The sequence below is a fragment of the Dama dama genome, chromosome 16, assembly GCF_033118175.1.
Source record: "Dama dama isolate Ldn47 chromosome 16, ASM3311817v1, whole genome shotgun sequence".
Lineage (NCBI taxonomy): Eukaryota > Metazoa > Chordata > Mammalia > Artiodactyla > Cervidae > Dama > Dama dama.
This window is the reverse complement of record NC_083696.1, coordinates 34,897,615-34,915,228: the sequence shown is the minus strand read 5'-3', so window position 1 is coordinate 34,915,228 and position 17,614 is coordinate 34,897,615. Positions and strand designations below refer to the sequence as shown.

Here is a 17,614-nt window from a genome sequence, read left to right as displayed (position 1 = left end):
TGTCTCGCATATAGGGTTATTGTTACCATGTTTCTAAATTCCATATATATGCATTAGAATACTGTATTGGTGTTTTTCTTTCTGGCTTACTTCACTCTGTATAATAGGCTCCAGTTTCATCCACCTCATTAGAACTGATTCAAATGTATTCTTTTCAATGGCTGAGTAATATTCCATTGTGTATATGTACCAGAGCTTTCTTATCCATTCGTCTGCTGATGGGCATCTAGGTTGCTTCCATGTCCTGGCTATTATAAATAGTGCTGCAATGAACATTGTGGTACATGTGTCTCTTTCAATTCTGGTTTCCTCAGTGTGTATGCCCAGGAGTGGGATTGCTGGGTCATATGGCAGTTCTATTTCCAGTTTTTTAAGGAATCTCCACACTGTTCTCCATAGTGGCTGTACTAGTTTGCATTCCCACCAACAGTATAAGAGTGTTCCCTTTTCTCCACACCCTCTCCAGGATTTATTGCTTGTAGACTTTTTGATAGCAGCCATTCTGACTGGCGTGAAATGGTACCGCATTGTAGTTTTGATTTGCATTTCTCTGATAATGAGTGATGCTGAGCATCTTTTCATATGTTTGTTAGCCATCTGTTTGTCTTCTTTGGAGAAATGCCTGTTTTGTTCTTTGGCCCATTTTTTGATTGGGTCATTTATTTTTCTGGAACTGAGCTGCAGGAGTTGCTTGTATATTTTTCAGATTAATTCTTTGTCAGTTGCTTCATTTGCTATTATTTTCTCCCATTCTGAAGGCTGTCTTTTCACCTTGCTTATAGTTTCCTTTGTTGTGCAAAAGCTTTTACATTTAATTAGGTCCCATTTGTTTATTTTTGCTTTTATTTCCAGTACTCTGGGAGATGGGTCATAGAGGATCCTGCTGTGACTTATGTTGGAGAGTGTTTTGCCTATGTTCTCCTCTAGGAGTTTTATAGTTTCTGATCTTACATTTAGATCTTTAATCCATTTTGAGTTTATTTTTGTGTATGGTGTTAGAACGTGTTCTAGTTTCATTCTTTTACAAGTGGATGACCAGTTTTCCCAGTACCACTTGTTAGAGAGATTGTCTTTTCTGCATTGTATATTCTTGCCTCCTTTGTCAAAGATAAGGTGTCCATAGGTGCGTGGATTTATCTCTGGGCTTTCTATTTTGTTCCACTGATCTATATTTCTGTCTTTGTGCCAGTACCACACTGTCTTGATGACTGTAGCTTTGTAGTAGAGCCTGAAGTCAGGCAGGTTGATTCCTCCAATTCCATTCTTCTTTCTCAAGATTGCTTTGGCTATTTGAGATTTTTTTGTATTTCCATACAAATTGTGAAATTATTTGTTCTAGTTCTGTGAAAAATACCATTGGTAGCTTGATAGGGATTGCATTGAATCTATAGATTGCTTTGGGTAGTATACTCATGAGTATACTCATGATTCTTCTGATCCATGGACATGGTATATTTTTCCATCTATTGTGTCCTCTTTGATTTCTTTCATCAGTGTTTTATAGTTTTCTATATATAGGTCTTTTGTTTCTTTAGGTAGATATATTCCTAAGTATTTTATTCTTTTCATTGCAATGGTGAATGGGCTTGTTTCCTTAATTTCTCCTTCTGTTTTCTCATTGTTAGCATATAGGAATGCAAGGGATTTGTGTGTGTTAATTTTATATCTTGCAACTTTACTATATTCATTGATTAGCTCTAGTAATTTTCTGGTGGAGTCTTTAGGGTTTTCTTTTTTTTTTTTTTTTCATTTATTTTTATTAGTTGGAGTCTAATTACTTTACAATATTGTAGTGGTTTTTGTCATACATTGACATGAGTTAGCCATGGATTTACATGTATTCCCCATCCCGATCCCCCCTCCCACCTCCCTCTCTACCCGATCCCTCTGGGTCTTCCCAGTGCTCCAGGCCCGAGCACTTGTCTCATGCATCCAACCTGGGCTGGTGATCTGTTTCACCCTAGATAATATACATGTTTCAATGCTGTTCTCTCAAAACATCCCACCCTCACCTTCTCCCACAGAGTCCAAAAGTCTGTTCTGTACATCTGTGTCTCTTTTTCTGTTTTGCTTATTAGGGTTATCATTACCATCTTTCTAAATTCCATATATATGTGTTAGTATACTGTAATGGTCTTTATCTTTGTCTTTGGGGTTTTCTATGTAGAGGGTCATGCCATCTGCAATCAATGAGAGTTTTACTTCTTTTCCAATCTGGATTCCTTTTCTTTATCTGCTCTGATTGCTGTGGCCAAAACTTCCAAAACTATGTTGAATAGTAGTGGTGAGAGTGGGCACCCCTGTCTTATTCCTGACTTTAGGGGAAATGCTTTCAATTTTTCACCGTTGCATAATGTTTGCTGTAGGTTTGTCATATATAGCTTTTATTATGTTGAGGTATGTTCCTTCTATTCCTGGTTTCTGGAGGGCTTTTATCATAAATGGATGTTGAATTTTGTCAAAGGCTTTCTCTGAATATATTGAGATAATCATATGGTTTTTATCTTTCAATTTGTTCATGTGGTTTATTATGTTGATTGATTTGCAGACATTGAAGAATCCTTGCATCCCTGGGATAAATCCCACTTGGTCATGATGTATGATCTTTTTAACACGTTGTTGGATTCTGTTTGCTAGAATTTTGTTAAAGATTTTTGTATCTATGTTCATCAGTGATATTGGCCTGTAGTTTTCTTTTTTTGTGGCATCTTTGTCTGGTTTTGGAATTAGGGTGATGGTGGCCTCATAGAATGAGTTTGGAATTTTAATTTCCTCTGCAGTTTTCTGGAAGAGTTTGAGTAGGATAGGTGTTAGCTCTTCTCTAAATTTTTGGTAGAATTCAGCTGTGAAGCTGTCTGGTCCTGGGCTTTTGTTTGCTGGAAGATTTCTGATTACAGTTTCAATTTCCGTGCTTGTGATGGGTCTGTTAAGATTTTCTATTTCTTCCTGGTTAAGTTTTGGAAGGTTGTACTTTTCTAAGAATTTGTCCATTTCTTCCAAGTTGTCAATTTTACTGGCATATAGTTGCTGGTAGTAGTCTCTTATGATCCTTTGTATTTCTGTGTTGTTTGTTGTGATCTCTCCATTTTCGTTTCTAATTTTGTTGATTTGATTATTCTCCCTTTGTTTCTTGATGAGTCTGGCTAATGGTTTGTCAATTTTATTTATCTTCTCAAAGAACCAGCTTTTGGCTTTGTTGATTTTTGCTATGGTCTCTTTTGTTTCTTTTGCATTTATTTCTGCCCTAATTTTTAAGATTTCTTTCCTTCTACTAACCCTGGAGTTCTTCATTTCTTCCTCTTCTAGTTGTGTTAGGTGTAGAGCTAGGTTATTTATTTGACTTTCTTCTTGTTTCTTGAGGTAAGCCTGTAATGCTATGAACCTTCCCCTTAGCACTGCTTTTACAGTGTCCCATAGGTTTTGGGTTGTTGTGTTTTCATTTTCATTCACCTATGCATATTTTGATTTCTTTTTTTATTTCTTCTGTGATTTGTTGATTACTCAGCAGCATGTTGTTCAGCCTACATATGTTGGAATTTTTAATAGTTTTTTTCCTGTAATTGACATCAAATCTTACTGCATTGTGATCAGAAAAGATGCTTGGAATGATTTCAATTTTTTTGAATTTACCAAGGCTAGATTTATGGCCCAGGATGTGATCTATCCTGGAGATTGTTTCGTGTGCACTTGAGAAAAAGATGAAATTCATTGTTTTGGGGTGAAATGTCCTATAGATATCAATTAGGTCTAACTGGTCTATTGTATCATTGAAAGTTTGTGTTTCCTTATTAATTTTCTGTTTAGTTGATCTATCCATAGGTGTGAGTGGGGTATTAAAGTCTCCCACTATTATCGTGTTATTGTTAATGTCCCCTTTCATACTTGTTAGCATTTGCCTTACATATTGCGGTGCTCCTATGTTGGGTGCATATATATTTATAATTGTTATATCTTCTTCTTGGATGATCCTTTGATCATTATGTAGTGTCCTTCTTTGTCTCTTTTCACAGCCTTTATTTTAAAGTCTATTTTATCTGATTTAAGTATTGCTACTCCTGCTTTCTTTTGGTCTCTATTTGCGTGGAATATCTTTTTTCAGCCCTTCACTTTCAGTCCGTATGTGTCCCTTGTTTTGAGGTGGGTCTCTTGTATACAACATATATAGGGGTCTTGTTTTTGTATCCATTCAGCCAGTCTTTGTCTTTTGGTTGGGGCATTCAACCCATTTACATTTAAGGTAATTATGGATAAGTATGATCCTGTTGCCGTTTACTTTGTTGTTTTGGGTTCAAGTTTACACACCCTTTCTGTGTTTCCTGTCTAGAGAAGATCCTTTAGCATTTGTTGGGGAGCTGGTTTGGTGGTGCTGAATTCTCTCAGCTTTTGCTTGTAAAGCTTTTGATTTCTCCTTCATATCTGAATGAGATCCTTGCTGGGTACAGTAATCTGGGCTGTAGATTTTTCTCTTTCATCACTTTAAGTATATCCTGCCATTCCCTTCTGGCCTGAAGAGTTTCTATTGAAAGATCAGCTGTTATCCTTTCGCTAGAATTCTGAAAGGCTCTCTGCAGAGACCAGGCTAAGGGCTCCATGTCAGGACAGTGTGGTACCTCAGAGCACAGAGGCAAACTCCGAAGTTCCCAAGCAAACACCACTGTATTCCTAGCATCTGCCAGCAGTTCTGGAGTTTGTGCTCTGCTGTGAGGGTTTTCATTCTGATTTTAGCTCTTGAGCCAAGGATGATGGGGCTTGTGCTAGGGTTATAGGATGGGATGAGTGAGGCTTCATCCCACTATACCATCCTGCATGAATCCTAGGCTCTGAGCCTGTCTTCTCTCAGCTCTTGGTTTTGCTGAGAAATTGAGAATCCTGCAGGTCTTGGTTCCAGCTCATCTCTCTGCCCCCAGCCCTTTGTTGCAGGACTTGGTCAGCACTATGAATTCATGCTTTTCTAGGGCCAGTAGCCTGTGGCGGACCACAGGAGGGGCCCATTTCACTGAAGCTAGGATGTGTGCACACTAACCTCAGCTTCCACTTGACCTCCCTCTCCTCTCCTCTGTGGCTCTCTTCTCAACTCCCAGCAAGCTGGGAGGATGTGCCTGCCACAGGACCTCCTCTGATCTTTGGGGAGGCTTCCGGGAAACAATGGTGGGTGTGGCTCAGCAGGCCTGGGCCTTGTGCCTCTTCCCCTTGGGGGCACAGTGTCACCATTCAGAGGGACACTCATGCTTCTTCCCGTCCTGGCCTTTCTGCATCCTGCTAGCAGGACACGTTGTGCTACATGCTGGGTCCTCACAGAGGAAGAGTCCTGTCTCCACCTCCTGGTTTGATGTATGTTGAGCCATCCTGGATTTCCTTAGGTATCAGTGAGGCAGGGGCACCCCACAGACCCCCACACCACATCACGAGGAAGCTGCAGCACTTCCTGTCCTTACTGCAGCTTTTGGCTCCTCTGTGGTAGGTCAGAAGGTGAGAATGCAGAAGTGTCACCTTGTGAGAGAAACGAGGCATCCAAAACAGAGGTCCCTCCCGTCCACTCAGGGCAGCCTCTTTGTCTTTCTGCTTCCCAGTTCTCTCTTCCCACCACAGACATCCCTGGTCTCTTCCTGGACACTAGGATGCCACACCTGCCCTTTTTCTCAGTCTCAAGCCCCAACTTCTTTATGCTCTGTGCATCTGGAGCTTTCTCCCCCTATATTCCAAGAACATTTGCTTCACACATGTGGTCACCAACCACATGTTTGCCCACCTGGGCTCACATTCTGATACTGACTTCTTAGGCCCTAAAAGAAACCACCTGCCATGGTAACTTCCAGAGTTTTGGCTGTCTTTATCAGTCCCTCCCAGTTCGTCATTCACCTCTTTAGGTATTTGCCCCGTTTTCTTAATTGTAGGGAAACTGTTCTCATGATACACAAAGTCACCCATTACTGTCACTTTCTCTGTACTTACCACCAGCAAGCTGTCTGTGATTTAAGCCAAGGTCAACCCTTCAACCCGGGGACTCACTTCTATTCTATTACTTCTGCACAATGACATTGCTCCAGCAACTCCCCCTTTCTCTCCTGCATCATTAAGTTATTTCTCTTGACTGGATCTTTTCCATCAACATCCAACATGCTATTGAATATATCTCCTACTTTAAAAAAACCCTCTTGATGCTATTTCCTCATTTTTTTGCAGCTCTGTGGAACAAACCTCTCTAAAGCAGTTGACTACACTTGTTATCACCAATTGCTCTCTCTCAAATCCACTCGTTATGCCTTTACTTCAGTCTCTCACCTTAGTTTATTCTTCTCAAGGCCACAAATGATCTCTGTTATTATTAAATCTAATGATCAACTGTGAGTCCTCATCTTACTTGGCAGATTGGCAACATTCATGCAGTTGACCACTTTCCCTTGAAATACTTATCTCTCTTGGCTTCTAGTACTCTCCTGGTTTTCCTTCTACCTCACTGGCTATTACTTCTCAGTCTTTGCTCATTCGTTCCTACTTTTCACCTCAATTTTTTTTTATTTGTTTTTAAACATCGGTGATCAATATCAGTAACCTCAGATATGCAGATGACACCACCCTTATGGCAGAAAGTGAAGAAGAACTAAAGAGCCTTTTGATGAAAGTGAAAGAGGAGAGCAAAAAAGTTGGCTTAAAGCTCAACATTCAGAAAACGAAGATCATGACATCCGGTCCTGTCACTTCATGGGAAATAGATGGGGAAAGAGTGGAAATTGGCTGACTTTATTTTTTGGGGCTCCAAAATCACTGCAGATGGTGATTGCAGCCATGAAATTAAAAGATGCTTACTCCCTGGAAAGAAAGTTATGATCAACCTAGTAACATATTAAAAAGCTGAGACATTTTTGTCAACAAAGGTCTGTCTAGTCAAGGCTATGGTTTTTCCAGTAGTCATGTATGGATGTGAGAGTTGGGCTATAAAGAAAGCTGAGTGCAGAAGAATTGATGCTTTTGAACTGTGGTGTTGGAGAAGACTCTTGAGAGTCCCTTGGACTGCAAGGAGATCCAACCAGTCCATCCTAAAGGAGATCAGTCCTGGGTGTTCATTGGAAGGGCTGATGTTGAAGCTGAAACTCCAATATTTTGGCCACCTGATGCGAAGAGCTGACTCATTTGAAAAGACCCTGATGCTGGGAAAGATTGAGGGCAGGAGGAGAAGGGGATGACAGTGGATGAGATGGTTGGATGGCATCACCGACTCAATGGACATGAGTTTGGGTGAACTCTGGGAGTTGGTGATGGACAGGGAGGCCCGGTGTGCTGCAGTTCATGGGGTCGCAAAGAGTTGGACATGACTGAGTGAACTGAACTGATCATTAGAAACATATCTGGAGCTTTGGAGAAAAAAATAATATGCACCTGGATTTTAAAAAGTGATTATAGGTTTTTCTATTAAATGGTAGCTTTGGCGATACAGAATTCTATTATTTTTCTGTTGACTAGTCATGATACAATGGTATTATGTGAATAATACTTACATAATCACAATAGTAAAAGATGTTTATCAGTTTTCACAATCAATAGCCAGATAAAAAGTAAAAGATAATTACAATTGCAAGCCATAATGGGAACATGATTAACTTAACAATATAAAATAATTACATATAATTTGGGGAGTCAAGCAGAGTGATGTGGTGAGTGGAAGTGCATACATGCACATGTTTTCATCTGCCCAGCCAGTCTATATCTTTTGGTTGGTGCATTAATCCATTTATATTTAAGGTAATTATTGATATGTATGATACTATTACCATTTTCTTAATTGTTTTGGGTTTGTTTTCTGTAGGTCTTTTATGTTTTCTGCCTAGAGAAGTTTTTTTAGCATTTGTTGTACAACTGTTTTGGTGGTGCTGAATTCTCTTAACTTTTGCTTGTCTGGAAAGCTTTTGATTTCTCCATCAAATCTGAATAAGAGTCTTGCTAGGTAGAGTATTCTTGGTTGTAGGTTCTTCCCTTTCATCACTTTAAATATATCATACCATTCCCTTCTGGCTTTGTAGAGTTTCTGTTGAGAAATCAGTTGATAACCTGATGGGAATTCCCTTGTATGTTATTTGTAGTTTTCCCCTTGTTGCTTTCAATATTTTATCTTTGTTTTTAATTTTTGTCAGTTTGATTACTATGTGTCTTGGTGTGTTCCTCCTTGGGTTTATCTTGCCTGAGACTCTCTGTGATTCCTGGACCTGATTGACTATTTCTTTTTCCATGTTAGGGAAGTTTCCAGCTATGATTTCTTCAAATACTTTCTCAGGTCCTTTCTATCTCTCTTCTCCTTCTGGAACCCTTGTAATGCAAATGTTGGGGTGTTTAATGTCCCAGAGGCCTCTTAAGCTGTCTTCAATTTTTTCATTCTTTTTCCATTCTTTCATTCTGTTCTGTGGCAGTGATTTCCACCATTCTGTCCTCCAGATCATTTACCCATTCTTCTGCCCCAGTTATTCTGCTATTGATTCCTTCTAGTGTATTACTCATCTCTGTTTGTTTGTTCTTTAGTTCTTCTAGGTCTTTGGTAAACATTTCTTGCACCTTCTCCATTGTTTTCCCGAGGTCCTGAATCATCTTTGCTATCATTATTCTAAATTCTTTTTCTGGCAGTTTGCCTATCTCCACTTCATTTAGTTGTCATGTGTCTTTCTGGGGTTTTATCTTGTTCCTTCATCTGGGACATAACTTTCTGCTTTTTCATCCTGATTAACTTTCTGTAATGTGGTTTTTATTCTAGCCTCTGTGAGATTGCTGTTCTTTTTTTTTTTTTTTTTAAATTGAAGGATTATTGCTTTATAGAATTTTGTGGTTTTCTGTCATACATCAAGAATCAGCCATAGGCACACCATGTCCCCTGCCTCCCAGACCTCCCTCTCATCTCCCTCTCCACTCCTCCCTTCAGCCTGTCACAGAGCCCCTGTTTGAGTTCCCTGAATCATATAGCAAATCCCCACTGGCAATCTCTTTTACACATGATATTATAAATTTCTGTAAATTCATCAGCACCATCTCTTCAGATTCCATATATATGTGTCCGTATATGATATTTATATTTCTCTTTCTGACTTACTTCACTCTATATAATGGGCTCTGGTTTCATCCACCTCATTAGAACAGATTCAAATGTGTTCCTTTTATGGTTGAGTAGCCTCTGTGGGATTGTGGTTCTTGCTTCTTCTGTCTGCCCTCTGATGGAGGAGGTTAAGAGGCTTTTGCAAGCTTCTGTGTTGAGAAAAAAATGTTGGAAGTATGATCTCAGGCGGAAGCTGGGAGAATAGTCATGTTACTATTGCAGTAATCATAGCATCAGAGAGAGACATGGTCATGTTCTGAATTCATTTCTTAAGGTGTAGCCAAGAGGATGGTTTGGATGTGAATGACCAGGAAAAAATGTCAAGGATGACACCACTGTTTTTATCCGGAACAACTGGAAAGATGGAATTGCTATTAACTGATGTGAATACTGTGATTGGAGCATGTTTTGTATATGTAATTAGATGATGGTTGGGGCAGGGACTCAGGAGTTCACTGTTGTTTAGTTTGAGGTGAATATTGGACATTCAGGTATTTATGTTGATTAGACAATTTGGGCAGGTGAGGCTCTGCCCCATGAAATCATGAACTCCATTGTGTATGTCTTATGTCTTTGCTGTGATTGTGACAGTACCTTGCATGTTTGTGATAGTACCTTGCCTATAGTAAGTAAGCAAATATTTTAATTGAATATAAGATACTTCTCAAGGTTTTTTTTTTTTTCAAGTATTTTTCTTCCCATTTTTACTTTAGCTATGTGGTGCAGCTTGTGGGATCTTAGCTCCCTGACCAGGGATCAAACCCATGCCCCCTGCTGAGTCCTAACCACTGGACCACCAGGGAATTCCCTTCCAGTTTTAAGATATAATTGACACATAGCACTGTTAGTGTATAGCATAATCAAGGTTATTTTTATTGTGACCCTTCTGGGGTCCTCCTAAGAAGAATACTTCAGTAATTCTGCGGCAGGATTCTGTTTCATTACATGTCATACTAATGTAATGATTTCTATGCCTCCCCAGGTGTCATTCACTCCATGCAGTTGATAGGCAGTGGGAGTGGGATACATGCGAGAGAGCTCCAATAGCCTCCCAGGTGTGTTCTCCAGAAAGATCTAACCAATAACCACCTGGTGGCAGAGAGGGGAGAGTCTACCATTTGCTTCTGACATTAGTTATATTAGCTATATGCTGTTGATAATAAACCAAAGCACCTCCTCAAAGTTGGAACACTGGCACTTCCCTCCAGATTGTGGGCATATATAGAAATCATCAATGAATTTTGCTTGTGGGATTCCTGGCTACTCCTTCTTGACAGTACTATCCTCAGGCCCACAATGGTCCTCTGTGCCCAAGGATGCCAGAATAGAAGTCAAGTCTGACCTTTACTTTCAGTGTACCTTAGACAAAGGCCTTCCTTCTCTGCTTAAGTTCCTTTCTCCACAGTCCAGTGAGGGGGGTGTTGTGCGGAATGCTGACCCAGCTTAAGTGTGAGTTATAGCTCCTTTTCTAGATAGGAAGAACATTTACTTCCCAAGTGCCTTTCCTGAACAGACCACAGTGGAGAAAAGAGCAGACACACAACTCTCTGCTTAGAGATATAGAGTGTATTTTGGGCAGCATTCTGCCCACCTGTACATTAATGAAAATTACAGTAGCATCCTCTTCAAGGGATGCAGACATTGGGTAGACTATGAAGTCTTTTGATTGTTCTGGGTCTTCTTGAGCAGGCCAGAGTTTTTGTTTCAGGTGACAGCTGAAGGTCAGGGTGGGTTCCCTGGGCGGGTAGCACAAACCACTCGAGGGCAGTGCCAAGGGCAGTGGTGGGGGGTGCTCAGAACAGAGGCTGAGTGGAGTCGATCCGAGTGGGAGCGGTGCCGGAGCTTGCTGTCCGGGGGCTGGGGTATGTCCATGAGGGCCAGGCCCATCTGCTTCTCAGGGGGTGGAAATTGGGCCTTCAGGTCCCCTCTTGTCTTCTCTGTTTTAGTTCTCTCCTTGGGACTTTTGGCTGGAGCCAGGCTCTTGGCTACATTTACTTTTCTTGTGTTAGCCATTTTCTCAGAGGTGGAGGGCATGGATTCCTTATGCCCTTTGCCTTTTGTTTTGAGGTTAATACAGCGCAAAAAAGATTTCATCTTATTTCTAAAGCCAGAATCTGGAAGACTGGGCCTCTGGTGAGTATAGCCTGGCATCACTGGCCCCTGCAACACCTGACCATGTAAAGTGTGGCCCCACAATGGGTTACCTGGAGTGAGTTGGCCCAAGAAAGGCTGGCCCTGTGACCCCTCGGGCACCACAGGCTGGGCATTCTCAGGAACTCTTGCTGGTTTGAGGATGACGTTGAGCTTGGCTTGACTGGCTCGCTGGTCATTCTTAGAGTCTTTCCCCTCAGGGACTCCAGCAGGTAGCTCTGGGAGTTTAAGCTGAGGTTGATGCTGAGGACTGTGCTGGCATGGAGCATCACGATGAAAATGATGTCTCTGGCAACAGGAGCTGCGGGGTGTCCTCTTCAGGAGCAGCCCTTCTGGCCTCTGCGCTTCAGTTGGGTGGCTTTTTTCTCTTGTGGAGGAGAGTGTGAAGCTTGCATCCCCTTCTCCGCGGTCTCCAACTGGTTTGGGTTTGCCTGGCTTCTTTCTTCTTTCTGCCAGTGTGGGAACGTGGGCTGAGCCCTTGCTCTTGTCAGGCCTGTGGGGCTCAGAGCCCAGGGCTCCTCCAGGCTGGGGCCATCCACACTGGCTTCTAGCTGAACACAGAGTGCCCGGGCCTTGCCCTCTGTTGTGTCCCCACTGGACTGTGAGGTCTGGGCGGCCCAGTGGACAGAACCACGGTGTGCTGCGCTGAAATGACGTTGCTTCTGTTTCTGATGCACTGTCTTTAACTCCGTTGCTAGCTCTTCCGTGAGGTGGAGCCATTCTGGATCTGGGGAATGTGGCGTATCTGGTGGAACGGGGAGATCCTGGAGTGGTAGTTTTCCTTGGTTGTCTAGATTCCCAGGGGACTCCTGTGTGCACACGTTCTTTGGCATTGCTACAGTTTGTTCTCTGGACTCCCTTGCCTTTAGGGGAATTCCCAGTTGTATCTCTAGGATCTTCTTTCTCAGATGGAAATTTAGTTTAGTCAAGATGGGTTCCCTGAGTGAGTAGGGCCTCGCAGGCCCTGTCTGGCTTTCTCGAGGCACTATCTTGATTATTCCTTCCGTCTGCACTTCAGCCTGGAATTCACCTGCAGTGTCTGCACAAGCCTCATTGCCATCTTGAAAGCCTGGCCCAGGACTCAGACCCTGCTCTTCAGGTGAGGGCACCTGAGTCGGAGGTTCTGTTGGGAATTGGACAGGTCCAGGCACCATCTCTGTCTTCATAGCTGGGGAGGTGATTGCTGGAGCCATAGCTCTGGAGAGAGCCACATAATAAAGAGCAGGCAGCCCTGACAAGAAGGCCAGATACTTGTGCTGTAAAGTTGTCTTCAGTTTCTCAATGGCTCCCTGAGACAGGGCCCAGGGCAACTTAGGATGTTTAATGAGAGCATCTGATGAGGCTTGTTGCTGCTGGTCAAGGGCCGCTGGCATCCAGGGTGTAACTTCCTGTCGTTTGTCCAGGTCATCTGCTGCCTGTAGTTCCAGGGGCTTGCTTTCTGGGATGCAGGTGACGGGAGCCACTTGCAGGCCCCCAGGAATTCTGAACTCACAAGAGCCATGTATGTAGACAGGAACCTTGCCCTGGTGAATCTCCTCGCATTTGGAGTCAACGTGGCTCTGCAGGATTGCCTTGGCCTGGTCAGTCACTTGTGGCATAGGGACTGACCCTGGGTCCTTAATGGCTGGGAGTGGGTTGCCAACCCCAGTGCACTCTAGAGCTGTAGGCTGGGGGACATTCACATTGTCCAGGGCCATGCTGCTCCAGGACAGAGTCTGCTGGCCAGCGGGGGGCAGGAGCAACTGGATGGACTGCTGGATCTTCCAGGGCAGGCTCCAGTGATCACGAACCAACTGTCTCTGGAGGTGGAATTCCCGCAGCCTCCTGGCATGCTCTGGGAAGAATAGTTCCTTTGTGATGGTGGAGACAGGCTGACCTGGCCAGGAAGTTTTTACAGTCTCAGAAGATTGGGCTTGGTCAGCGGGCTTACACTGCATGGGGCTCTCAGTGTACTGATCTCTCTGGAAAACATCTGGAAAGTCCCACTGAAGCTGGAGCTGCCTCTGCAGCAGGTGCCACTCCAAGGCTTCACATTCGTCCAGAGTCAGCAAGGGGCTACTGATCTGAGTTTGTTGCTCAGGTGGAGCTGTCCAATTTGGGGAAGATGGAGAAGAGGGTAGAGCTGACTGGGGCAGAGTTTTAGGCATCAGAGGGAAGCAGGAGCGCTCCTTGAAGAGAAAAGGATCCTTCAAGGGGTGCTTGGACATGCTCCCATTCATGGAGAGGCCTTGATAACCCAAGAAGGTGTCAACCAGAGACTCACTGTGCAGAGAAGGGAGGCCACAGAATAGCTGGCTGTATTTCGGCTGCACAGGGCCCCCTGAATCACTAGCCTGTTGCCCAGGCATTAGATAAAGGTCACTTAATTCTTTAAGAGCTACATAGGGTGAGGCTAAAGTTGTATGGTTTGGGATTTGCTGGTAGTAGTGTCTTTGTTCTGGGTCCATAATGGACCACTCAGAAACCCAGAAGGCCTGGGTGGGTTGGCCAGCTATACATGAGCCGCAGTTCTGGTATGAAATGGTCCCGAATTTCTCAACAGAGAATGGAGAAATATCATTCTGGATGAAAGAAACTGGCTGATTATGTACCGGGTGGCAAAATAGTGGTGGGTTTGGCATAAGCTGCCTCAGGGACTCTTCCACACGTCTGGGGAGCCCCCACCTCTGGAAATGCATCAGTCTTCTTACATGGACCTCAAGAAGCCTCAGGACTTCAGGACTAAGGAACGGCAGGTGGGCAGGGAGGACAGTGACCATGTTTAAGGCCATAGGATGTGTTAAAGCTGTGATTTCTCGATTCAGGGTCAGCAGAGAGACCTGGGAATTCAAGGGCTGCTGGCCTTGGTTCCCATAGACAAGGTTGGGGTGGCTCTGGATTATCTCCTGCAGGTTCACTGAAACTCTTGGCTCCTCAAATCTTGAAGAAAGCATAGTCTCTGGGCCCCTGGGCACCTCTGGCATTTGGAATCCCTGCCCTAGCTTGAGGTGTTCAGCCCAGCAGTCACAGATGCCAGCTGTACCAGCTGACTGGGCGACTGACGGTGCCAAGGATTTCTGTGACACTGTGAGGTTTGCAGGTGGAAGTGAAGGGCCTTTGGAGTGTGGGGAACGATGCTCCATACTTTCCTGGAAAGACACTCTAGGCTTGGACAAAACCTCTAGGCAAGAGGAGCCCTGTGCTGGCCCCCCTGAAGTCGGGGAGACTGGGGTGTTCTCATCTGCCAGCACCTGCTGAATCTCCAGAGCCATGCCGTTGCAGGTTTGGCAGCAGGGATCTTCACACAGGAGCTGCCGCACACTCCCCTCTTGAGGAAGCCAGCCCTGGCTGGGGAGGGAAACATGGCAACCGTCTGTTACTGATGGAGTGACAGCTGCCTCTTTGGCCTGAGACTGGGCTGCCTTCCCCTAGTCCTATAGGCTCAGAGGCTTGCCTCTGCTGCCTGTTTACTCATCTATTTTTTTCCCCTAGGGAAATGACATTTGGCAAGTTATGGTGGGCTGGGCTGAGGGCCTGGGGCTTATTGGATGAGGTCTCAGACAACTGATGGGAGCACAGGGCCTTGAGAGAGCGGGTGGTAGGTGAGTCCTTTGTGACCTGTGTTGAGAATCTGAGCTAGGAGAAGGAACCAGGCAGACAGGGGATGCAATGTTTAGCTGATGGCACAGCACCAGGAACATCACCATGTAGAACCTGGAGTCATTCTCTTTAGGGGCCGAGGCTGTGGCCTGGTATTCACTATTTCCAAACTATGAAAAAGGAGATCCTTTCGGGAACTCTGTTCTGGGGATTAAAGAGTGTACACAACATCTCTTGAGAGTCCGTCCCCTTTCTCTAGAGATCTAGAGAAGAAAGAATTAATATGACAAGCTCCTGTCTGAGGGCTGTCCCAGGAACTGACCTCCCTGAAGACAGAACCAGAGGAGGTAATGTCAGCAGGGTCCAGGGGTCTGCCCTTGAATGGGTGTAGCTATAAAGAGAATATGAAAATGATGAATTAATTACGCACTTAATTATCTATTCTCCTGACTGTATAACTTGTCTTGTGGCTTGAGTGCAAAATCATGTAGAGTCTTTTATGAACTAGTGCATCTACTAGTGAACTCCTGAATTCCAGGGCCACTTGAGCCTGGCACAGAGAACTAGGACACTCTCTTCTCAATTAGCTGAGCGCCCCTTGCCCTGGCAACCCTCCAAACCAGTGCTCCAGGCTCCAATGTGTCTGGCTCCCTCCCAGCCATTCTCCTTCTCTCCAACCTTGTCACAGGTCAAGCAGACAAATGGTCACAGGCCAGGCTTAATTGGGAGACTGCAAAGAGCAAGAGATCACCTTCTTATGACAGAAAGCAGCTCCCACGGCTTCTCAGCTTCTTCCTGGGAAAATCTCCTAGCTGAGAAACCAGGAGACAGTGTTACATGGAGCAGGAGAGGGTTCAGGGACATCCTATAGGAAGCCATTGAATGAGAGGAGATTGCAAACTCCAACAGTGAGTGCTGTAAAGCACGTCTGTGTATGACTTAACTAGTATGATGTGCTCTTCTGGGCCTGCTCTCATTTGATCTTCACAACTATGCTGTGAGTGAGGCAGGATCATTAGATACTGTTCCATAGGGACAAGACAGAGATGAAGAGACTTCCAGAGGGTCATAAAACTAGTAAGTGACACAGTTAAGGCCTTCTCCTGTGTTTCCTCTCTTTTCATTCCTGGGGGTGAGGTGGACTTTAGAACATTCCCAGACTCTGATTTCCCATCCCCCCTATTTTTTCCTGGGAGAATTTGTCAGCTTAGACAATGGAAGTGTTCAGTGGTTAGAGTACCTGGCTCCTGGCACCAGGGCCCATCAAGGGACAGGGTTCTTTGCCCGCAGTGGAGGGGAGTCAGAGCAGAAACTGAGACTTTACCTCTTGACGCTGCATCTCTAGCCCCTTGTCTGACTTTTTGGTGACTCTTAAAGAAAAAGAATTAAGAGTGTGAAGCTGGGACACCATTTTTTTTTTCACATCCAAAATGAAACAAAGGAAATATACATTTCCCAGTCTCTGTCTGTGTATCTTTCTGTATTTTATACACTTTTCTCTATGTTCGTTCTGTACTCCAGCTTTTCACCTGAACATTTCATTTTTTAAATTTATTTCACACTTACTTCAGTGCTTTCCATATTCTATACCTCCTGTCCCCTTTCTCAGGACAAGTTTGTCAGGGGGCTTAGGAATACAGGAGGAATAATGGAACTGATGAAATGGTTGGTGGTTCTCAGCCAAGGACTTCTGCTTACTAAGTCCACCAATCAGAAAAATCCCCCATTTTGAGAGGTCAGAAGAAATCCAGTGAGGTAGATTCCATTTTATCTAGCACTCAACCCAAGTCAGATAGAAATTCTTAATTTTTCAACTAGAGTATACAGAAGGGGTGGGCTAGCAGGGCATTATTTCTGGGCTCTGAGAAACAGAAGTACTATAAAGAGTAACTGAATGTGTCTTATCTAAGACTTAACTAGTGCAGCCATGGTCATAGTGTTTCCCTACCGGGCAGCAGCTCCTTTTATGTTCCGTTAATCCACAGTAACTCTCTTTCACTTGCCAGATAGTTAGGATAATAATGAAGATGGAGCCATAGATATATAAGAGATACCCTAAATCCCACAGAACAGAAGTCGGGATCAGCATGGTCTAAAACCTCATTAGCATGAGGAGACCAACCATTCCTGTATGTAGGCACTCGGGGTCCTGGTGCCTAATGACTCTCCATGCCATGCCGGTGGTCTCCACCTCACAGATGACGGAACCAGCCATCAGACTACATCACAAAGCCTGCCTGTTTCACACAGCAGGTGTGGTGTCAAAAGACAAAGCTGTCTAGAGAAGCTCACGTGGTGATTCAGTCTGTAAATGAGGGTATCTTGTTGTAAGGACTGAAGGTGTCGCTTGCAGGCAGTGTCTTTGCTTCCACTTTGTCTTCACTTTCCAGAGCCTCCACCAGCCTGACAGCTCTGCTCTTCCTTTGTGATAGCTGTCTTGTCAGCCATCCACTGAAAACTGAGTGTTTAGGAACATTAGGTATCTTTTGAGGAAGAGTGGCTGGGACAGAGGAACCTCTATAAACTCCACCTGTACTGAAAATGTATGTGAGGAGCATACATTAGCTTAGGGACGGCAGAGACTGGTTATGGCTTGGGAATGGAGAACTCTATTTATGGCTGCTGTGGGTCTTCCTTGCTGCTCCTGGGCTTTCTCTAGTTGTGGAGAGTGGGGGCTAATCTCCAGTTGTAGACCACAGGCTCTAGGTGTATGGGCTTCGGTAGTTGCAGAATGCTGGCTCAGTAGTTTTGGATTGCTGGCTCTAGGGCTCACGGGCTTCAGTAGTTAAGCACAGTGGCTCATTTGGT

At 44.1% G+C, this 17,614-nt stretch overlaps 1 protein-coding gene across 1 annotated transcript; it reads right to left on the bottom strand.

Annotated features, from left to right (window-relative positions):
• Positions 1-10,798: 10,798 nt before the first annotated feature.
• Positions 10,799-16,895, bottom strand: SPATA31F1 (SPATA31 subfamily F member 1). Its single transcript, XM_061163224.1, is given in 5 exon segments — positions 10,799-11,739; positions 11,742-14,554; positions 15,558-15,618; positions 16,131-16,176; positions 16,755-16,895. Coding segments are annotated over 5 exon segments (4,002 nt in total).
• Between the last annotated feature and the right edge of the window lie 719 nt (positions 16,896-17,614).